Genomic DNA, 20,907 nt, shown 5'->3' on the forward strand with positions numbered 1-20,907 from the left:
ACAAACTGTTCTGCCAAAATCCAAGTCAAGAGAGGCACACGTACAGTAGCAATAATTTGAACAATGTTGTACTCTGCGGTGAATGATTAGCAGTGTTTACCACCAGACAAAATGGAAGAATCCCTCCTGTTGTGTGCATTAAAATAAGCTCATAAAACAAGATCGGTTTCATTCGCTCCCTTCTTTTCATTGAGTGTGTTGTGGAGCAAGAGGCACATGAATTAAACTGGTGACAAGCAGAGGGTGCAGATCTCTCCAAAGTCTACTTTTAGAAAGTGCAAGTCAAGGTTTTAGGTTTCAATGTCTGCTCACGAACAAATGGGTTTTCCAGTTTGCCAACTAGGTGCACAATCTAATCTGAAAGCTCGTTCACAATCCAGTCATCAAAGCTCCGTGGATTTGTCATTGTTTTCCTGATTTATTGCATTTTAAACTGAAAAAAATGTTGACTGATCGTCTTTGAATAAATCCATTTCAGATCATTCCTAATGAGCTGAAAGCGACGCACATTATGCTTTTGACTGGGACATGAAACAAAACAAAAAAGATCTGGCTTTTGAATAAATCAACTGTACATCTCCAGAGAACCCGAGTACAGTTTTGAAACGTCATCATCCAGAAAGCTGCGGGGACATTAGGGTATCATTTTGGAGGCGTGTGAAAGGAAAGGAAGTACAGAAATAGAGATATAGTTGCTGCGCAGAAGCTAGGAGGAAATGTTTTAAAAGTAATAACTTCCTTTCTGCTCTTTTTAGAAATGCGTCGCCTCGCAAGGCTTTTTAAATGTCTCCCATTTTAATAGAACCACTGAACACACCCTGATTAGTCCAAGCGAAGGAATGTATTAATACCCTCCGAGACGGAAGCAGCTCCTGGGTGCTTTCCACATGAGCCCGACCACCTGTCCATATGGCAGGGTAATACCATCAGCAGCTTTACTTTGATTAAATAAACACCGAGCTCAGGAAGGAAAGATCTCATTTTCACATGAGGTTGTTTTAAAGAGGTTTACAATTGGATAGAAACAAGAAAAGCTGATTAACAGAGCTGTTTATGTTTAAAGAGACACAAATAAGAGAAAATTTAACCCCTTAAATTAGAACAAACCATGACTGAGGTGGAAATTGTATGATGTTTAGCTTTTTATTTGTCCAAAGCTCCTACGGTAACCCTAACAATGTTTTTAGCTTTAAATGAAAAGCAGTTTTCACAATTGTTCAAATGAGAAATCCCACTGCAAATAAGAAATAAGGTTAAGAAATACAGCTGGCAGACATTCACTTTATTGTTAAAACTTTGTTTGGTATATCAGCTGCTTGTCTTTTTTTTTTTTTTTTACATAATTTTAAATTAAAAAGGCAAACATGTACAGCTTTATTTTAAAAAAAAAAAAAAAGAAAAAAAAAGACATGCAGCAGTGTAAACATGAGCTCTACTGTCCAACAACTACCACCACATACTGGCAAAGTCTGATAGTAAAAATGTCATGTCAAAACACACACACTCACACACACACACAAAAAAAAACCCAAACCAAAGCATTCTGTGTACATTTATCTTCTTAAATCAGAAAAGCTTCAACTTAATGCTCATCGTTCGCCACATTCAGCACATAAGTACGAATCTGAATTAGCAGGTTATTAACATAATGAAATGACAACATATACATAAAAAACGATTCCTGTTCAAGACAAATCAAACCCTCACTGCCATTTGAGTTTCTTCAAGAAAAAAAAAAAAATCTACATCTACCAAATAATCCTGCACCACCACAGTACAGTAAGTCCTGATAACTCTTCAGTATTTCTGCGATCAGAAATAGAAACAGTTGGCCACACCGTCACATTTACATCCTACAGTCACGTCTGACTTTCATAGATACTTCAAGTTGTTCTTTCCACCAACCACAGACTTAAGTTATAACTAGACACTGGCCCAAGACCCAGAACTTGAAGCCACAATGGACGAGCGCCCCCCAGTGGACGGCTGCAGAACAATTTCTGAACTGAACAGGAAGTTTGCCTGCCTGGAAAATAAAAATAGACTTCAGAAATCTTTTCCCCCCCAGGAGTTGATTTTTGTTGAATTAGGTAGCTCTTACCTTGCTGTTGTTTGTGTAAATGTGTGTTTTTTAACATTTGTTCATAGTTTTAATCAACTTGTGAGGTTTAAAAATCAAAGATTTGTCTTACACTGTGACTGACAGTGTGACAAGTTTGGAGGGTTATTTAGGCAGGACTTCTTTATCAAGGGTACAGCCACACAATCCTAGTTCTAGCTCCAAAAATACGACACGGTGGCTCCACCCTAATAAAAACAAAACAAAGAAAAAAAAACAGACAGTTTGGCTTCAATTTTGGACAACGCAAGTTAATGAAGTTGCTTCGTCCATCTTTATTTATGTTAATGCAACTGAGTACTGTACTGCAGATCAACTTTTACTGTAGTTTATCAGAATAAGAATCACAGCTGCACAATATATCAAACAATTCTTGTCACTGCAATATAAGAAGGGCCCCACTGACCTAAATGCCCACAATTGATTTAGATGATAGTGCCCAAAATCCAAAAGCACACAGGGAGCTGGGAGCAATGTGGTGAAAGAAAAAGAGAAGGAGAATAATGTGGACTCATCCCCACTGATGATTATCGCAGTTTTCAATGTTATCACAATCGCATGTCTTCCTAGTATTGTGTAACCCTAATAAGCAGTAATGTTTCAGTGCTCTTGCCGGCACTTTGATAACAGGCTTAGTGAGCAAAACCTGAGTATGAAAACAACAAGCGTCTCCCTTCATGGCAACATCATAAAATCATAACAGTTAAAACTGAACACTCTGATTGTACAACCGAGTCTGAAAGGTAATGGACATTAGAGCGTGGCACCAGCTGCCTGTCTTGTGTGTTGTGTTCAGAATCACACAGGTACAGGGTTACATTTCAGATCAAAGCCAATTTTTTGGAATTATTTTTTACAGAAGCATGAAGACCATATACAACCTAAAACTTCATATTCAACTTCAAGTTTGCCGTTTTTGTAAGTTAGACATTTTTCAAGAGCTGCAACTAAAGAGGCTTCAATCAAGAATGCACAGAATAAGGATGGAAACTAATGAACATATTGCACCATCTTACAACTTAAAACACAACTAAATATCAGATGATGCTACTGAACAAACCTTTACATCATTCAATGAGTAATTACAAACTTGATTCAAGACTAGAATTTTCTCCTTCCGTTCCACCCTTCTTTACATTAGCAGGTCACCAAGGCACCAGTAAGTACAGTTTTGCAAATAAATACTTTGATCTGTGCACCACCTGTGCCAGAGGCTGGCAGTTCCTACACATACAGTACGCACAACAGCTCCACAAACATGTTCACACAGATGTTTCTCCCAAAATTCCTTATTTATGTAACATAAATCAACTTAAAATTAACCCCATATCCATTAAGTGATTCTGTACAAGCTGAAGGAAGAATAAATGTTTTGCTAAAACAGTGATTTGTGTCTTCGTTTCACTAATAAAGAGGATGATCACTTGGCATCGTTGTTTTTCTTTTCAAGCTGGAAGAGATTCAGGATGTCCAGCATGGCCTGTCTGATGTTGGCTCCAAAACGATGGGAGTCCTAAAATAAAAAAAATAATAATAAAATGTAGTACTTTTGGAGAGATTAAATGAGATAAATGATTGAGAACTGTCTGCATAGGAGGACAACTTACAGTTTCTGGACTTGAGTATTTGCTGGAGATATGGAAGTTGATGAGGTCGTCACCAAGAATGATGTAGGAGACGCCGTAACCATCGTCAGCCACCTGGTGGACAAAGAAAGTTTTAAAACTATAACTTGCATTACAGGTTGACTGCACATAAACCTTTCCTCAGCGTTTAAACATGACTATCCAGACAAATGAATCTAAACTTACTGGACCAAAGCCACCTCCGGAGGACACCAACTCTGGGTGTCTGAGCAGATCAAACAGCTCGACCTGCTGCAGAGGAGTCTGGCTGGTGGACAGCCTCCACGGCTCCGACAGAACCTAAACAGAAAACAAACATTTATTTCACAGATCAAGGAGAGCACAAACTGTTCTTAGTAGTATAAAAAACAAAACAAAAAGTGTCACGGTTCATCACTCCCAATGTTCATAAAAGTGTGATTATTAATTAGATGCATTCTAACAATATTAATCTCATTATTGACAGCGACTTACAAGAAACATGATGACAAGATTTAAGAACATCATTTCCAAAAATAGCTTTCAACCACATCTCATACCTCCTTGAGGAATGCCGAGTCCTCTCCCAGGTATTTGGAAACCACATAGAGACAGAAAAGGTGGCGATCGATGCCTTGTCCTGTCATTGCCAGGCGGTACATGTTTTGGTGTTTCTCTGCTGCTATTTTGAGCAATCTGAGGCACTCTTCTCTCTGCAATTACACAGTTTGCATCCTTAAACAAGATTCGGTCGTTAGCACCGTTTTTCAGAGTTGAGGGGATGTTGTTGAAACTTACGGGCTCATTTCTGAGCATGGCACGAACAAAGTCACAAGCCTCCACGGTGCAGGAGCGCACGGTTTCTGTTCGCCCCTCACGGAACAAGCGGGTCATGGAGGCTTCGTATGTCAGACAGAACTTCCCTTTGTCCTGTGGAGACATAACAAAATCTAGCATTAGTTTTAAAATTGACAAACCGTGAGTTACTAATGCATTTTTAACATTTTAAAACTTCAAATTGTTTTACCTAAACACTGGAATTAGCATGACACACCATTCTTAAACTGTGATTAATTCTTTTATTACCAAAAACGAACCACCAATGATCTCAAATGTAGACTAAACTGAGCTGCTCATTTTCAGATAAACTGTTACAGTAATAAGTAAACAAGCCTCAAAATTCATCCTCATAACATTTTCATTTGGTTCGACTCATGGCTGGATGCCTGGTTGTGACTGGCCTCTGGTGGCGATAACAGAGAGTGCAACTTAATTAAATCTGTTTTTGTCCTGAAAAAAAAAAAACTAAAATCCTGAAAGGTTGAAAGCTTAAAATATCAGTATGTAATTAGTTTAAACATTAGATGAAAACAAGCGCTTACTCTATAGTGGGCCAGCTGTAGAGCGATCTGGATGAAGGCATCTGGACTGGTGCGGCACTTCTTAATCAGCCCCTTTCCAAAGTCATGGAATGGAATGATGTGACAGTCCACATCATTTGCCAGATTCCTGGCTACTGTCAATGAGCTCTCGATGACTTCCTGGCACTAGAAAATACAACAGAGTTGTATGTTTTACTTGACTAAAGCAGCCTGACAAAAGTAGTAATATACCTGAAGTGTTTTTTTTTAAGGAAAGTCATTCTATAGTATTAACTAAAATAAAATAAGTTACTTTATTGTCATAGAAATATCAAGCTCTAGTACAACATGCACAGTCTCACCTCATCAGAAATGTCCCACTGCAGTCGTTGAGGACCAGGCAGGTTGGGGTGAGGCTTCCCACGGCAGTGACCATCCTCAGCATATCCCAGTTTAACAGGATCCATGGAAAGTACATGCTGCAGGACAGAAAAGTCTTAAAATGACTGACATTTTGTTACTTTTTTAAAGTTATTTTGTTTAGATTGTTCAGCTACATTGTGATTTTCTAAAAGTCATGAAAGACAAGTTGTATTCTTGTAAACTTTAATTACTTTTTTTGTGAAATAATGAAAAAGACACAAAAAGCAATCAAAGACCAAGGGTGAAGGGTGTTACCTCCCACAGGTGGCCGACTATTGGAGCATCCGCCCAGGAGTGTTCTGCATTCAGTCCCATGGTGCCATTCTTGTAAATGATCAGATTAATGGACTTATCAAACCACCTGAAAAAAAAAACAAAAACAAAATGAGTTTGTGAGATATGTGATTTATGAAATGTCTGATCAGTTTCATCACGCCGTTCTGACCCACCTGTCGTAGCACTTTCCATGGAGAAGGGACTTGGCATAACTGTCCAGAGATTTGACTTTGTTGGTTAAGTCGTAACGCTGCTCGGTGTCATCAAGGGTTACGACAAAAGCGGCCTTCTCGATGGCATCCAGAGACTGTTTGTTCTTACCTCGGCAGAAGTGCGTGTCGCGGGCCTTTGCCCAAGGGGTCCTACAGAAGGCATGAAAACAGAAATATTGTTATATTGTTATATTGTATTAGAAGGAGACAAACATAAGTTCATGATCATGGAGTCGGTGCAATGAGGATGGCAGTATAAAATATGTTTGAATTGTTTATAAGTCGCTACAGCAGAAAGATAATAAAAATGGTATATGTTTTACATCTTTTGTCTTCTTTTTTCCCCCCAGTAGGTTTATATTTGTACGGTGGCATCTTTATAAGCTCCAACTAACTTCTCACTTCTCCTGCACAGTGATTTAAACCTTTTCTGTTCAGTTTACTTTTGTCTTTCATGTGCAAATAAATAAAAACAAATGAAAAACAGCATGACGTTGCAGCTCACAGGGTTATTAAACCACTAATACTGCATTTCTAAGATTGCTGAAAGTAATACAAAGTAAATGGTATTCTGATTCTTCAACTCTGTATGCAACCTTGTATTATTATTTGTTCCACTTCCTAAAAATCATTTACTAGTTCAAACCTTTATGGCTATTTTACCTAAAAATTACAAATTTAAAGAGAAGGCACAGCAGAGGAGACGCTGGGGGCAGAAATCTTGGGCTAGTCAAATTTACATTTTCATACAGTTACATTTTTGTTTAAATTGGTGAATATAAATGTTACACCAGGGGAGCTTCAATTTATTTGAAGACTTTACAAATTACCATTCTTTGTTGCAAAAAAATTACAACTTCTTAGAAACACAAATGAAGTTTTGAGAAGAAAGTTTCTTCTTTCTGTGTTATTCTAAACATTTTAATATTAATGTCCATCTCAAAATGCCAGTGCTGTGTAACATGTGATCTTGACATCTCTATAAAATTACTGTGTCCATTTAGTCCAACTCTGAACAATCCTCAGTGAACACCATTTGAGCTTAAAGTAAGAAGTGTTTCCACATAGACAGCGCTCAGTGTGGCCTCCACCCACCTGTCTCCTGCAGTGAGTGCTGCTAGTTTCTCCTCTCCTGGAAACGGCTCCGACTTGTCTGCCAAAATCCTCTCCATCTGCTGCTCAATCTCCCGTGGCAGCAGCAGCCGTCCATCATAAAACATCCACACCTTGAAGAAACGGCCCCGATGGTACACGGCGATGTGTTTGCTCTCGTTCACGTGCTGAATTGTGTCTAATTGAGAAAAACCAACGGTAGAAAAGAAAAGGAAGTGGAAATACAAATACAGTCGGGGAGACAGTTGGTTAAAAAAGGGGAATATGTTTATCTTTTGTTAATGTTTTTTTTTAAAGTAATTTTCTACAGAAGTTCTTTCATGCCAAAAATAATTTGAATGACTTAGAATTATTTTTAACAATGTAAAATTGTTTTTTTTTTAAATTACTGCTTCTGAAATCAGTAATCTAAACTCAAAGTGGATGTCACATTTTTTTATTTCAGAGAAGACTAGAAGTATTAGTAACCTGTTCATGTCCACACTACCAAAGCAATGTGACATCAATGTTGTTACAAGTTACTTATTTAACGTGCAAAACTTCCAGGTGTGTGTGTGTGTGTGTGTGTGTGTGTGTGTGTGTGTGTGTGTGTGTGTACACTGGTAGGGGTGACCCAGTTCCTAAACTAAAGGAGCTTGAAATGGGACGTGCAGGAAGTGAGATGAAAAGGGAAAATAATTTGGGGAACAGGGGATGGGGTGGATGGGAGTACAATGAACTAAAAGGCAATGTTTGTTTGAGCAGCACATAAGAAAAAGAAACCAATTCAAAAGCAACATAATGTGTAGGAATTTGTTTTAGTTCTATTAAGGTTCTGGTGATGGCCAGTGTTCAAACAAGCATTGATCCAGTTAAAGGTAAGAAATAAAAGGGATGGTATTTAAACCCAGGAGGAACCCATAGGAACAATAAGCTCACAGCCACATAATACTCTGCCTACTGTGCTTTCTTGCAGTAAGGACACTTCTGACTGTACAAAAATAGGTTCAATAATTAGTGGAAAGGTATTTAAGATTAGCTGCATTTATTCCAAAAAAAAAATAAATTGTTTTTTGAAATACAACCCGATGCTCCTCCCCGAGCAAATCTAGAAAAAAAAATCAAATATTTAAAAGAAATGTAATTTGAAAAACATGGGTCTTTAGGTATCGTATTATTAGGTTTATCTGATATCTGAAAATACCCAGACCAGTCCAAACAAGAACTTAAAGGACAAAATGTAGACTATGACTCTGATATCTAGGTTTATAGATGTCCTTTCTTTTTGTCTACAAGAAAAGAAATAAACAACAGTTATGCAAAAATATAAATAAGTTGCTCCCTGTCTGATTAGTTTTCACCTTTTTTTTTTCATACATTTAGATAAAGTTACGTCACCAACTTCAAAATCTGACATCTATTTTGATCTGATTTTGGTTTGGAAACAGGAATTTGACTCAATAAAACCCTCAACACACTAACTGTGCCTAAAATATGCTAATCTGTCCATGACAACCACAACTCTTCTTTTATTCAAATTTTTTCTTTTTTTTAAGTGAGAAAAACAAAGATTTCTGCAGCACTAAACAGAACCAAAAGTATTTTATAAGCACAATTAGAAGTTGGGGGGGAGGAGGGGGGATCCTATATTTGCTTTATCATAATATGCACACTGTATGTTTTCTTGTTAGCATAATAGTTTGATTTACATTTTTTTGTCCTCCAAAAATGCAGAAACTAGATTTCAGTCTCATGCAAATTAATACTGAAATGTGCATTGCTGTGCACACATGCATTAATAGTTTTTGGAGGTCTAATTGGTTCTAATCCATACACACAGACACATGTCCTGAGGAGAAGTACAGCAGGAGTAGTGTGGAGGAGGCGGCACTGCTAAAGACTCTACCTGTCTCTACACCTGGGACACGAGTCGTGTTGAACATACGCTCGTATTGGGCTGAGCACATGGGAATAGTGTGTAGGAGCATGAGCTGAAAAGCAAAAGGGGAGAGTCAAACACACAGATGACAAAGTAATTCACTAAAATCCCCAGAGAACAGCAGCAGACACACGACTATATGGAGAAAAGCATGGATGAAGCAAAGTAGGGCTGATGAAAAATTGGTTTAATGAGGAAGGGGATATCAGAAAGCTGAGAGGGAAAGAGGGACGAGCAGGGTCCAGAAACCAGCGGGCCACCAACTCAAAACCACCAGCAAAGCCCTGACGCAACAATAGATTTTTACTGATACTGCAGAACATTTCCAGGATATTCAAACTTATTTTTATAGCCAAATTTTCAGGGTCGTGCTCCTGGGATTGAGTACAGCAGTCCCAGTTTCAAAGAGTCTGTTGCCGTGGCAACTGCCAGGGTCACATGGCAGTGGGGCACAGCTGATGTGCGCTCCTCTTACCTGTCTCCACACCAGGGACGCGGGAAGTGTTAAACATTCGCTCCCACTGAGCAGAACACAGAGGTACCTTGTTCGCCAGCAAGTATATCTAACGCAGCGTCCGTCACAGCGAAAGGATAAAACAGTAAAACACAGACAAACCAATGTGAGAGTGGAACAGAGCAAGCTCGTGCATTTAGGAGTTTCTACAAATGCACGCAATTTGTTTCAGCAAGAGTTAGCTTGGTGTTTACACAACAAATTGTTTTACTTTGTAAATACTGGTAGAATGTGCATTTTAGCGTCATGCAGGTGGACAGAAGACTGACAAAAGGTGCAGGAAAAGACAATACAGAGTGTCAGTTCAATCACAAGTGTATATTAAGTGCTACCAAGGAAATCTTCAGAAAACATTTACAGTATTGTTCTGCTGGTAATCACAATTTATTATTAGACTAAGCAAAAAGTCAGAGTGAGACAAAGTCAGCTGAGACGACATCATGGATCTACATAATCATTAGTGAGGCTGGATTTCAAACTTACTTCAAAGTACACAAGAAAAGATTGTGAAAGATAAGGAGCTCTTATTGGGAACTTAAAAGGCAAACACACTGAGATAACAGCTAATATTGAACAATTACTAATAGAGAAAGTTAAACATTTACAACAAAAAATACTCACTGGTTTGATCTGAGCTCTGTCCAGTTTTCTCCTGTAGAGCATGATGGCATGAACGGCATTACCTGCCCGGGCAGCCTGGACGGACGTGGGGAACACGTACAAGAAGTCCTGTGGACAAAGTTATTAGAATTACATCGATTCTTGGTCACACATTTGAACAAATTCCTCTCTGTTCCAACTCTCTGTTCAGAGTTTCTCGTGCAATTTTAACACTTACAGAGGTTGCTCGTGTTGGTAAACACTTGTTATTTTTTTACTGTCTAAAATAAGGGCCACTACCCTGCATGTGTTGGTTGTTTCCCTGCTCTTCAGCAGGACTTAAAGTTCTGCAGAAGTCTGTTAATCACTCAGTCATTCAAATCAGACGTGACAGAGCAGAGAAACATCTGAAACATGCAGGATAGTGGCCCTCCAGGAGCAGGGTTGGACACCACCGTGTTACACCATCTCCAATCATCAGTGTTCACACACCAGATCAATACACAGACGCTCACAGGAGGAATTCTAGTTGGATCACACTATCGACACAGACGTTAAACTTTCTTCAGACTCCTTTTAGATCTTTTTTAAAGCATCTGCAGAAAAAATGCATCAACATTTCAAACTAAATTTTAATTACTATATATGTGGAACAGCCTATTACCAAGGTAAAACAATTTAAATTAAATAGTGCTGGCAAAAATGTAAATGCAGTATCTTCCTCCACGAGGTAAAACTTCTTGTTGGCTAAAACTTGAATGAAAGAGCAGCTCTGTCACTGACATGTTTAAGAGGCTTTTAAAAGGGTCTGGTCATGTTGATGCATTTTTAATGTCAGATTAACAGCTATGCTGAGCCGAAAGTTGACCAAAGATTTGAAAGTTGGACCTAAGTAAAGTAAATTGTATTACTCTGCTGTCTGCACCTTCTTACTTGAGCTATAAAGTGTCCACAAGCAGGAAATGAGTTCAGCCTGTTACCATAGAGGTTTAGCCAAGGAGATCTTCCTTCATGATACAAAAAACTCCAACTTTCTGCTGGCTAAGCAGGCACTGGTTTGTAGTATACCCCTCTGGCACACTGATGCATCACAATACAAGGAATCAGCCATAACATCGCAAACACTGATAAGTTATAGTGAGTAAAACTCCTCTTTTTGTTACATGGCAACATGTTGCAGCTAAAATCTGTATCCTGACATTCACATGGGTGATTCTTTGACACCTAACCTAACATACAGATAACAAACATGATTATCAAATTATTTTTGAATATTTACTTTCAGAATTCACAATTTTATCTGAAATGTGAAGCTTGACAACTGGCTATTCACCACAAAGTTTCTAATGTGCTTTTATAGCAAACTACAAACTAAGGGATCAAATAAATGATGAAAAGTACTGGAAGTTGTTAGAAATTGTTTGGATAGGTCTTTTTCCCCACATTTTCAAAAAAAACTGATCACAACTTATGAGGGGAGGCTTTTGTCATTTTTAAACAAAGGACAGAATCAAGTCATTGTTCCTTAACAGACAATCAGGAAAGAGACGACTTACCATGGCATAATAGTTGCTGTTGACCATGATGGGTCCACGGCCTCTCAGGTAAATATACTCCTCCCACCAGTCACTAACCTGAACCAGACAAGAAGAGAAAGAAGTTACCAAACAATCTGCTTTTCAGTTACAGCTTTATTCAGTACCCAAAAACAGTAGCTGAAACCGTAACAAAAAGGGTGGAGAAGAACAGAGTTTCCTTCCAACTTACATAGTTGGATGCCCACCAGGACTTGAGTTTCAGGTACCACTGCAGCCTGGGTCCCAGATTCTTCTCAAAGTCTTTAGATAAAGCTGTCATCCTTTCAAACTGCCCGTCATCCATTAGTGGGCGCACCGACTCCAGGTACTGTAAGGAGACAGAATCACAGTGAGTAAAGTAAAGAGACAATATGTTTTAATAACCACGCTGTAGATCAGCGTATGTAAGAAGTTAGGGTTAGGGTCATTTAAATCTTCTTCAGTCTTTCTATAATCGTTATGTCTGCTCTAATTTTTCTTAAAACATGAACAACAGCTTCAGTCAAAAGCTAGGATGGTTAAGAATAATTTAAATGACTCAGAGTACTAGCTCAGTCAAGGAAGTGAGGAACTGAAATTACCCTCATGCAGGTGTCCTTGACAGAGGGAACAGGTAGTCGAGGCAGGGAGTTCTGGAAACTGTAGAGCATTGGCTTCCTGCCAGAGAAGATCTTCACCAGTAACTGGACATGCAGCAAAGATAAGACACTTTAAAACTTATTTTTTAGTTTGAAATGCAACCTACACAGTATGGTGTAAAGTGCAAACATAAAACAAGCAGGTTAAACTCAAACGAAGCTAGCAAATAAAGCAGCAAGAATGAAACAGCATCTTTGACTGGACCGAATAACATCAGAAAATACACTAATTATTCACCTGGGTGCAGAACCTTCAGAATAGAAATTTACAGAAATGTTTTAAACAAATAGTTCAGGTCTCTTGATGTGGGATTTTTGAAAAGGTTATGGACAATTAATATCTTACCTGCTGTAGATACAGCAGCTCTTTGAACAGCCTCAGTTTGGATAAATTTTTATTACTTCTAATCAGACACTGGTCAGATGTTAATTGTTTGTAACATTTCCAAAGAACCTCACTTCTAAAGGTATGAGCTATTCATTTAAGTAATTCAAGTTAAATTGAGCAAGGAAGCAAATCATAAGCATAAATTAAAAACATTAATAATCACATTTCAGCTGTTTAAGAAGTGTAAAACATTGCTTATACACAATGGAATGCACATATTTGCCCTGTTGCAAAAACTATTAAGCTAAAATAAAAATGTTACAAGTTAGACACATGGAGCAAAACTATTTTCACATGAAGAAAATTACAGCTACAAACATCTACTCCACTTGCTTCACAGAAAGTTCAATGGAAAAGCACTTCTCACTGTCTCACCAGCCACAAACGAGTGGAAAAGGGCAGAGAGCCGTGACGTGTCTGCATCCAGCCATGCCATGACAGCAGGCTCTTTAGGACATTCCTCATAATCATTATTATGGTCACCCAGACGCCCGTGCCCACTAGAACACCTCCAACTATCCTCTGGCTGTCTGCGGACATGTAGCGACTATGGACAGAGGAGAAAAAAAAAAAGAACAACGGCACTAAATTATTTATAGCTGTCACATAATGTAGTAAAATTAATAGGACTTTAAACTAAATATGAGTAAATTAAAGGGACATTTGATGATATTGTGTTTAAAATAAAAAGACTTGATCATTATTCAAAGCCCAGTCTGACTGTGCTCTACAGCACAATGAAAACACTGGACAATTAAAACTACACAGCAGCTGCCTGACTAGGCCAGTCCAAAGTCAACAAAGACAGCTTCCATTATGACTGATAAGGGCTGCATTATTTAACACACGTGCATGCAGACACACAACACAACCCATTAATCCTAAACTTTGAGCAGCTGTAGGTATGAATGAAACAGAAGTACCACAAATAATTAAAAGATAATCAAACAACAGCGAAGTATGAACGATTTCTGAGTAATTCTGTCGTAAACAGAAAACAGACTGGAGGAAACTGCCTATCAGTATCAATAAAACAGAAGTGGAAAATTTGAATAACATGGTTGGCAAAGGTTAAAATAAGGTGTGGTGACTGGCAAAAACAAAGTGTAACGAACAGAATGTTACTCTGTTGACAAGCCTTATCTCTCTTTAATCATAATAAAAATATCTGCGCTGCCATTTATTAATCAACTTTCTATTACAGAACCAAACCTTTGGTTTACATCTTGTTTATTTTGTATCTGTAACTTGTTAGGTAAAAGTAATAACATTTATTTTAACTTGGGCCTAAAGCAGAAGGAAATAAGGAAACAACAAAATACCTTATAGACAGTTTATTTAAGGAATAATACTTTGTTGATTTGGAGTTGGTTTATTTTTTTTGGTTGTTGTTGTAGAGAACTTTCATGCAACTCCTAATTGTTTATGAAGTGCTTTAACAATAAAACCGACACAGACATCAGAGGTCTCACCTGATGGGAATGTGTTGACCCAGCTTGGCAATCAGCCCCAGAGATGGATCCAGCTGTTTGTATTTATTGTACGACATGTAGGACACAACCACGATCATGAAGCCAGCCGGGCTGCCGGGGTACACGCCGGTCATCACCCCATTCTGTGAAACATTCAAAAGTAGGATGACTAAAGCTGACATTAACTACAATATTAAATGATATCATAACACACAGAGGTGAAAAGGAAAGATGTGAATCATCACTTGCAAAAAACTGTGTAAAAAGATAATATTGGCAGGTCTTGGGATTTGAGTGATTCAGCACGACTGTGTAAACGACAACTAGGTCAGAAGTCAGGAGATAAAGAATACACAGGAAGGTTACCATCACAGTTGGAGTGAGAGAGGGTGACCTTCAGCTGGGAACATTTTACTGCAGCTCAGTGAATATATTTAAGGTACAGCAATTACTGAAGAAAGCAGACAGGGATATCCTAGAGATTTCTTTTGTCCCTAATACAGTGCCATTTAAAAATATAGTCTCAGTCTGATACTTATATTATTTTGGAACCAGTTCCACAGACGCAGACTTGTTTCCTCGTAACCACAGTGTTGGGAACTGTTCCTTAAGCCAGACTGAATGATCAGCTCCATTTATGATGTTACTCATGAACATATGAGCCTAACTCAAGGTACTTGCAGTTCTGGAGAATTGCTGCAAAGACCAGTCTGTCTTTAAGCTGTCTCTGCCCTTCATCATCACTAACAGAGCCGACCATGTCCCACATAGATGTGAGAAATGAAAGCTCACATAGCTGCGAGGATGCTAACACTGCTAACCGGTAAAGATTGCTTGTGCACCATCGACCCAAAAAGTTCCACACGGAGAAAACACTTAACAGCAAAAATGAAGTTGTGTTGGCTCTGTCGCCATGGGGATTTTCCACACTGGCTGTCATTCTTTCCATGCCATAACTGCTTCTTCAGCTCTGCTACTGTTTCGCCCAGAACTTTAGTGTTTATGTTTCATGTCAGTACAATGTCACATGACTGACACAGCAGCAGCAGCAGCAGGGTGGTACAGCAGTGATCAAGGTGTGTAGGACTGAATTATTTGCTAATATCTGACCTGATTAACAAATCAGTATTGTTTTGTTGAACTCTATATATGTACATGTGACTGTTAAAGCATTTGTGGTCTTCCATGTAGCATGCTGGTGCCGGCCAGGTGGGTCTGTTTGCAGATCCTTTACCGCTCGACACCAGAGAAAACCACAATTGGCGCTGGGGCCACTTTCACTTCTAGGCTTGCACATTACAACCATACATTTTATGACAGCTGCTGTACCGCAGCTGCATTGGGCCGCAGCTGACGTGACGTAAAACCATAGATGGTATTGGACCAGGAGCTGAGAATGCAAGCTATTCTAAAACTGATCAATCAAACATGTCTTTATTGGCTCAGAACATTCCTATTAACAGGAGCTCCTTACAATGCTGTTGCTGCTTCTAAACTAACTGAAAATGGAAAAAAAAACAGTAACTACTGAAAAATACTAGCAGAAGGAAACAAAGACAAAAAAAAAAAATCCCATTAACGTTGCCAAAGCTCAGCAGAATTTTCTTTACAGATAACCACATGGACGTTGCTCTTTCACGCCTCGAACACGTCATACCTTAAAGCGAATGAACCTTTTCTTCCAGGAGTGGAGACCAGAGAGGTAGACCTGCCGTAGAGCTTCATGGCACAAATGTAGGTCGATGCCATCAGGGGTGACTGTGAACTGGAAGGCCACCGCCTGGTGAGCTTCTGCCATGGTGGCTACTAATGTACAGTCCCTACAGAGAAGGAAAGCACAAACAAAAAAAAATAAAACAAAGTTACTGACATCTTTACTCTGATTCCATCACGACAAATCTCCAGTCACCAAATCTGGATATTTGGGTGATGCTGTGAGTCCAGTAACAGAGAACAATGTCTCATATTGATCAGTTTCTGTCAAAGTCACTTAAATCACTCATCCTTATTAAATTTCTTGGATTTAATCAGTTTAATTCCTCTAAGGACACAAACCACTGAATGGGACCGGATTGTTTACAGGAAAACACTGGAGCGGAGGGAAACAACTTGCTTCACAATTTCTGATTTTATGTGCCAGGTGATTATTAATAAATATCATCAAATCTTTGACTAAAACAAAAATTGTATGCATTTTCTTTTTTAATGTTATGATTACTCAATATTTACGAGGATTTATAAAGTTATTATAATAATTACAATGCTACCTAAACTGGTTCCTGGCTATGGTGTCGGTCTGTTACTAATCACTGAACTGGTTAGGCAGCTGGAATTTTTCTTTTTCCTATTAGAGAGGAAAAAGACAAAACTGCACTTTAAAGGTTTCATTTATTTTACATTTGTAAATCTTAAGTGAACCAATGCCTATTTGAACCACATTTTTAGGCAGTATTTGTATCTACTATACAAGGTAAAGGCAGATTAAAAAGAGACAAAAGTATGAAAAAAAAGAAGATCCAAGTTAAGGCACTCAGTGGGGAGTCTGGTTAAAGCTTGAATTTTGGTTAATGAATCTTAGTTTAGTGTATCATTAACTATTGATTTCTTATTAGTGTTCTCTTTTACAGGTTTCTACCAGGGCAGGAGCACAGGCTGATTGTTGTTACAATTATTATTGTAATGCCAATTTAAATTTTTTTTTTTTTAAGATTACTGCATTGGCAAAGATGCACATGCTGAGTTACATTAAATATTTTGAAACATCCAAAAAGACAATAAATATTTTGTTTGTATTTACTTTAGTAATGATTGTACAGGCCTTAGGCACAGATACCATGTAATGAAAACTTAAATGTTGAGCATTCATTGAAAGAATAAATATCGCTCGCTGCCTTTCATGACAGACATTTAGACTGATACTGTGTGATGTTACGCACAAACTGTGTATTGTGAATGACTCTCAGCTACTACCACAACAGATTTTAGCTCAATATCTGTGAAAAGAACAGAGATATAGCTGTGATGGCCATGTTGAATTGGGCCAGCTACAAAGGTTAATCAATTGTAGATATACAGTCAATGATTAAATTCCATCCAGTGGTGCAACAAGCTATTTTGCTAATAGACAAACAGGGCAGACTTCAACAATTAATGCTGAAGTTTTACGGAATAATCTAGAAGCACTTCTCTCAGCTACAACCACACCCAAGTTTAGCTCAATATCTGTAAATTTGACTGAATTACAGCCATTTTGGTGTTTTCTAAGGTCAGTAGCCATCTTGAATTGGGTTGGCTTCAAAGGTTTATCAGCTGTACATACATCCAATGATTATCTTATGCAATTTTCACTGAAATCCATCCAGTGGTTCATGAGATAGTTTGGTAACAGACAGATAGGGTTGACTCCAAATCATTAATGCCCAAATTGAAACCAAAGAGCTTGCACACATTGTTTTTAAAGGTCTGTTAGCTATGGCAGCCATGTTGCCACCAGATTGCCACCAATAGTTAATCAGCTGTAGCTGCACATTGAATGATTACTTCATGTAAGTTTGATGAAAATCCACCCAGTGGTTCATGAGGTATTGCTGGTAACAGACAGACAGACACACGAACAGGTTTTCAGGCTTTGGAGGAGCAGAAAATGGCTTCCCGGTCATAGTAAGCATCTATGCAAAGCTCGGCTTCCTGTTCGAGAATAAATCTTTTTTTTTTTTTATTTTCGATTTCTGAACGCAGGGCACGTCGCTGCTCCGTCTTGCAGGCATACAGGCCTCGGGAGGAGCAGCATCCCTCCACTCAGCAGGCCCTTCCCCCCAGCCTCTCCACAGCATCACATGATCCGCCCTGTGCTGCACAAAGTAGGGGAAAGGTCGCAGCGCCGCGCCGCCTGGAAACACCGCAACACTGACAACAGCGCGCGCGCAAACCGTCGCCTGCCGGCAGCGACTGTCAGCCGGGACCCAAACCCAGCAATCCGCACTGCACTTCTGCCTTTAAACATCAGAAATACCTCATTTACACATCATCATACATTTACATCATTCTCCTCTGCCGAAGCAGCAGCAGAACCGCGTCCAGCGAAGTGAAAACTGTGAGCCACCCTCGTATTTTCGCACTTAGATCTAAATTAATCCCCCTTTAAAGGCCAAATTTATAGCTGCCAATTGATCCATTAGAGCATAAAACATTTGTGCACCGTCTGCCCACGTGGTAGGTGTGAAATGGGGTCACATGTATGAACCCACGACACTGGTTATAAATGGAAACTAAACCAAGATTTGTTTATTTTTTTTAATAATTAAAAAGCCGATTAAGTTCACACACACACACACACACACACACAAAACCCAAAACATAAAGGACGCTGTGACCAGTCAGCTTTATACTGACCTTCACAGGCAGGTGAGATTTCAACGCAAACACGCCCACTCCACGAAGACATTTAATCACATTTAGAAATAAAAACGGAACTATAAACGGAGCCGAACAGCTACTGGGTGATAATATCACCTAATAACAGAGTTATGGTGTGTGCTGCAAACAGAGCTGCCAAGTTGTGGCAATGAATGACCTTTAGTTGGACTTTTGCCTACATTCATGCTCTGATAATAATATTTACCTCCTGTTTGTTTTTTTTCCTCCTCCTACTGTATCCCAGGATGTTATTAGTCGCTTTGACAAAAAAAAAACGACGATGTATTTCTCAAATACCTGCTGTCCCTGTATGTGCAATCAGTGGACCGTTTCGTTTCGACATATGTTTGTGAATGTTGGCATTAAAGTTTTGTCAGAAGGGAGGCCGACAAGGAAACGCGGCGGAGGTGGAGGAGGGTGGAGGTGAGGACATATTTCACATGGTTTTCTTTGACTTGTCCAGTTTTCTCCAGCCTCGCTCGGAAAACGTTTGGACAGTAGAAAAGGCAGGAGGAAGCCACGCTTGGAAACGCAGCTACGCACTTAAATAAAATGCATAAAATAAATACTCACCGACGCTTTTCTGTCTGTCTGGGCGGCCGCGGCTCTCTCTCCCTCCCTCGCTTTCTCTCTGTGTGTTTTAACAGAGATGTGGTTCGTCTGCCTGAGTGTCTGCGAAGGCTGCTAATGTTCAACACTCTGCATGAATGGGAGTTCAGACTTGTATACAAGGCCTTCCCCTATTGGCTGCGTCACACAGTTCTCCTTTTGGTCTCCTCAACAACAGTTCGTGGCCGAAACAGCGCCCCCTGGCTGCAGGATCTTTGGACTTTAGGGGCTTTTCTTATATGCAACTCTTCAAACACCTGTCTTTCTCCTTGGTTTAATATGTTGACTCGGACAAAAATGTTTAAATTTTAAGAATTTTAAAGAATCCAAGAACAACAACAAAAAACAAATGCACTATATCTGACTCATTTATACAGGGGGGTCTAAATTAAAGATGCAGGACTTTAAGTACTTAGGACCGACTGTCCAGGAAAACGGGGAGTGGATGGAGAAAAGTTTCAGGAGTCATTTTTGACAAAAAGGGTGGCAGCAAAGGTCAAATGAAAGGTTTACAAGACAGTGGTGAGAGCAGCCATGTTGTATGGTTTGGAGACAAAAAGACAGGAGACAGAACAGGAAGTGGCAGGGCTGAAGATGTTGAGGTTCTCCTTGGGAGGGACAAGGATGGACAGGATTAGAAGTGAGGTCATCTGAGGTATAGCACAGGTTGAAGGGCTGGTTGAAGTTAGAGAGGCCAGACTGAGAGGGTTTGGACATGTGCAGATGAGGGAAAGCAGGTAGATTAGTAGAAGGACGTTAGAGACGCAGCTGCCAGGAAAAAGACAAAGAGGAGATATATAGACGTAGTTGGAGTGAAGACAGAGGACACAGAAGGGCCAATCTCAGTCATTATTAATTGAAATTGATATAAATTGACCCTTTTTGATGTACTATGTTAAGAAAGAAATCAGAAATAAAAGATCAAATCTAAAAAGACACATTTACATTATTTCCTGTCATATCAGTAACTTTTTATTTTTTGTCTTAGTAATTTACTTCATTACAAACCATTAAATCAGTTAAAAAAGAAAACTCAGCAAAAACCTGACAATGAAACAAGAAGAGAACACAGAAAGAACCTAATTAAAGCAGACTCTGTTGCTCGGACATGTGTTACCTCCTGTCAGATTCCTGACATCACTTCTTGGGTTGAGTTCATCAGAGAGTTTGATCGGTCTACTTAGACTTTGAATGTCGAAATCAAAGATTACTGAAAAAGTCTGAGTTATTTTTTCTTGGCGTCAAAGTGTCAAGAGCACTGAGCATGCTCCGTTTTTTAAAGCAAAATAAGAAGTGATGGAGCTAAAATAAAATATTATCTTGGGGGTCAGATAAAATGTTAACAGGAGCCAGATTTCACCCCTTGGCCTTAAGATTGACACATGTGCGCTTGATCTTAAATATTACTTGCCATGTGCTCAAAAATGTTTTTTCCTACTTTTGTGTTATTTGTTGTTCAGCTGATAAAAACTACAACAAATGACCTACTTTTCTGAGCTCCTTTCCTTGAGAATATCATTTACTGTCACCTGCATGTCTAATGCTTCTCCAGCAGGGGGCGCAAGACCGCCTCTTTTAGAAAAGGATATTCTTTAAATCAACCTCCTCGTAATATCTTTTTTTCAAAATCTTTTTTTTACTGGCTTTACCAGCTATTCGGCGTCATT

General features: G+C 39.0%; 1 protein-coding gene across 2 annotated transcripts; it reads right to left on the reverse strand.

Moving 5' to 3' along the window:
- Positions 1-1,261: 1,261 nt before the first annotated feature.
- Positions 1,262-19,363, reverse strand: cpt1ab (carnitine palmitoyltransferase 1Ab (liver)). Of its 2 annotated transcripts, none has more exons than XM_017418987.3 (19): positions 19,205-19,363; positions 15,873-16,035; positions 14,216-14,358; positions 13,119-13,290; positions 12,299-12,400; positions 11,908-12,045; positions 11,697-11,774; positions 10,162-10,269; positions 8,994-9,078; positions 7,091-7,286; positions 5,957-6,145; positions 5,763-5,868; positions 5,447-5,563; positions 5,106-5,270; positions 4,522-4,653; positions 4,284-4,436; positions 3,931-4,044; positions 3,727-3,819; positions 1,262-3,632 (listed from the first exon to the last, which is right to left on the reverse strand). In XM_017418987.3, exons 2-19 carry the CDS (start codon positions 16,011-16,013, stop codon positions 3,540-3,542), a joined length of 2,325 nt encoding a protein of 774 aa, XP_017274476.1. In that variant the 5' UTR covers positions 16,014-16,035; positions 19,205-19,363; the 3' UTR covers positions 1,262-3,539. The 2 variants fall into 2 exon arrangements, with proteins under 2 accessions (XP_017274476.1, XP_017274475.1); XM_017418986.2 differs by lacking the exon at positions 8,994-9,078 and adding an exon at positions 9,502-9,589.
- Positions 19,364-20,907: the final 1,544 nt, after the last annotated feature.

This window comes from Kryptolebias marmoratus, linkage group LG11 (genome assembly GCF_001649575.2).
Source record: "Kryptolebias marmoratus isolate JLee-2015 linkage group LG11, ASM164957v2, whole genome shotgun sequence".
Taxonomy (NCBI): domain Eukaryota; kingdom Metazoa; phylum Chordata; class Actinopteri; order Cyprinodontiformes; family Rivulidae; genus Kryptolebias; species Kryptolebias marmoratus.

Bases quoted from the DNA above. Each gene is read 5' to 3' on its own strand.
- cpt1ab (XM_017418986.2), bottom strand. From the start codon at position 16,013: ATGGCAGAAGCTCACCAGGCGGTGGCCTTCCAGTTCACAGTCACCCCT. The intron at 14,359-15,872 runs GTATGACGTGTT...AATGTTTCACAG, and splicing joins AAAGGTTCATTCGCTTTAAG to AATGGGGTGATGACCGGCGT. The intron at 4,045-4,283 runs GTATGAGATGTG...TTTTCTGTTTAG, and splicing joins ACTCGGCATTCCTCAAGGAG to GTTCTGTCGGAGCCGTGGAG.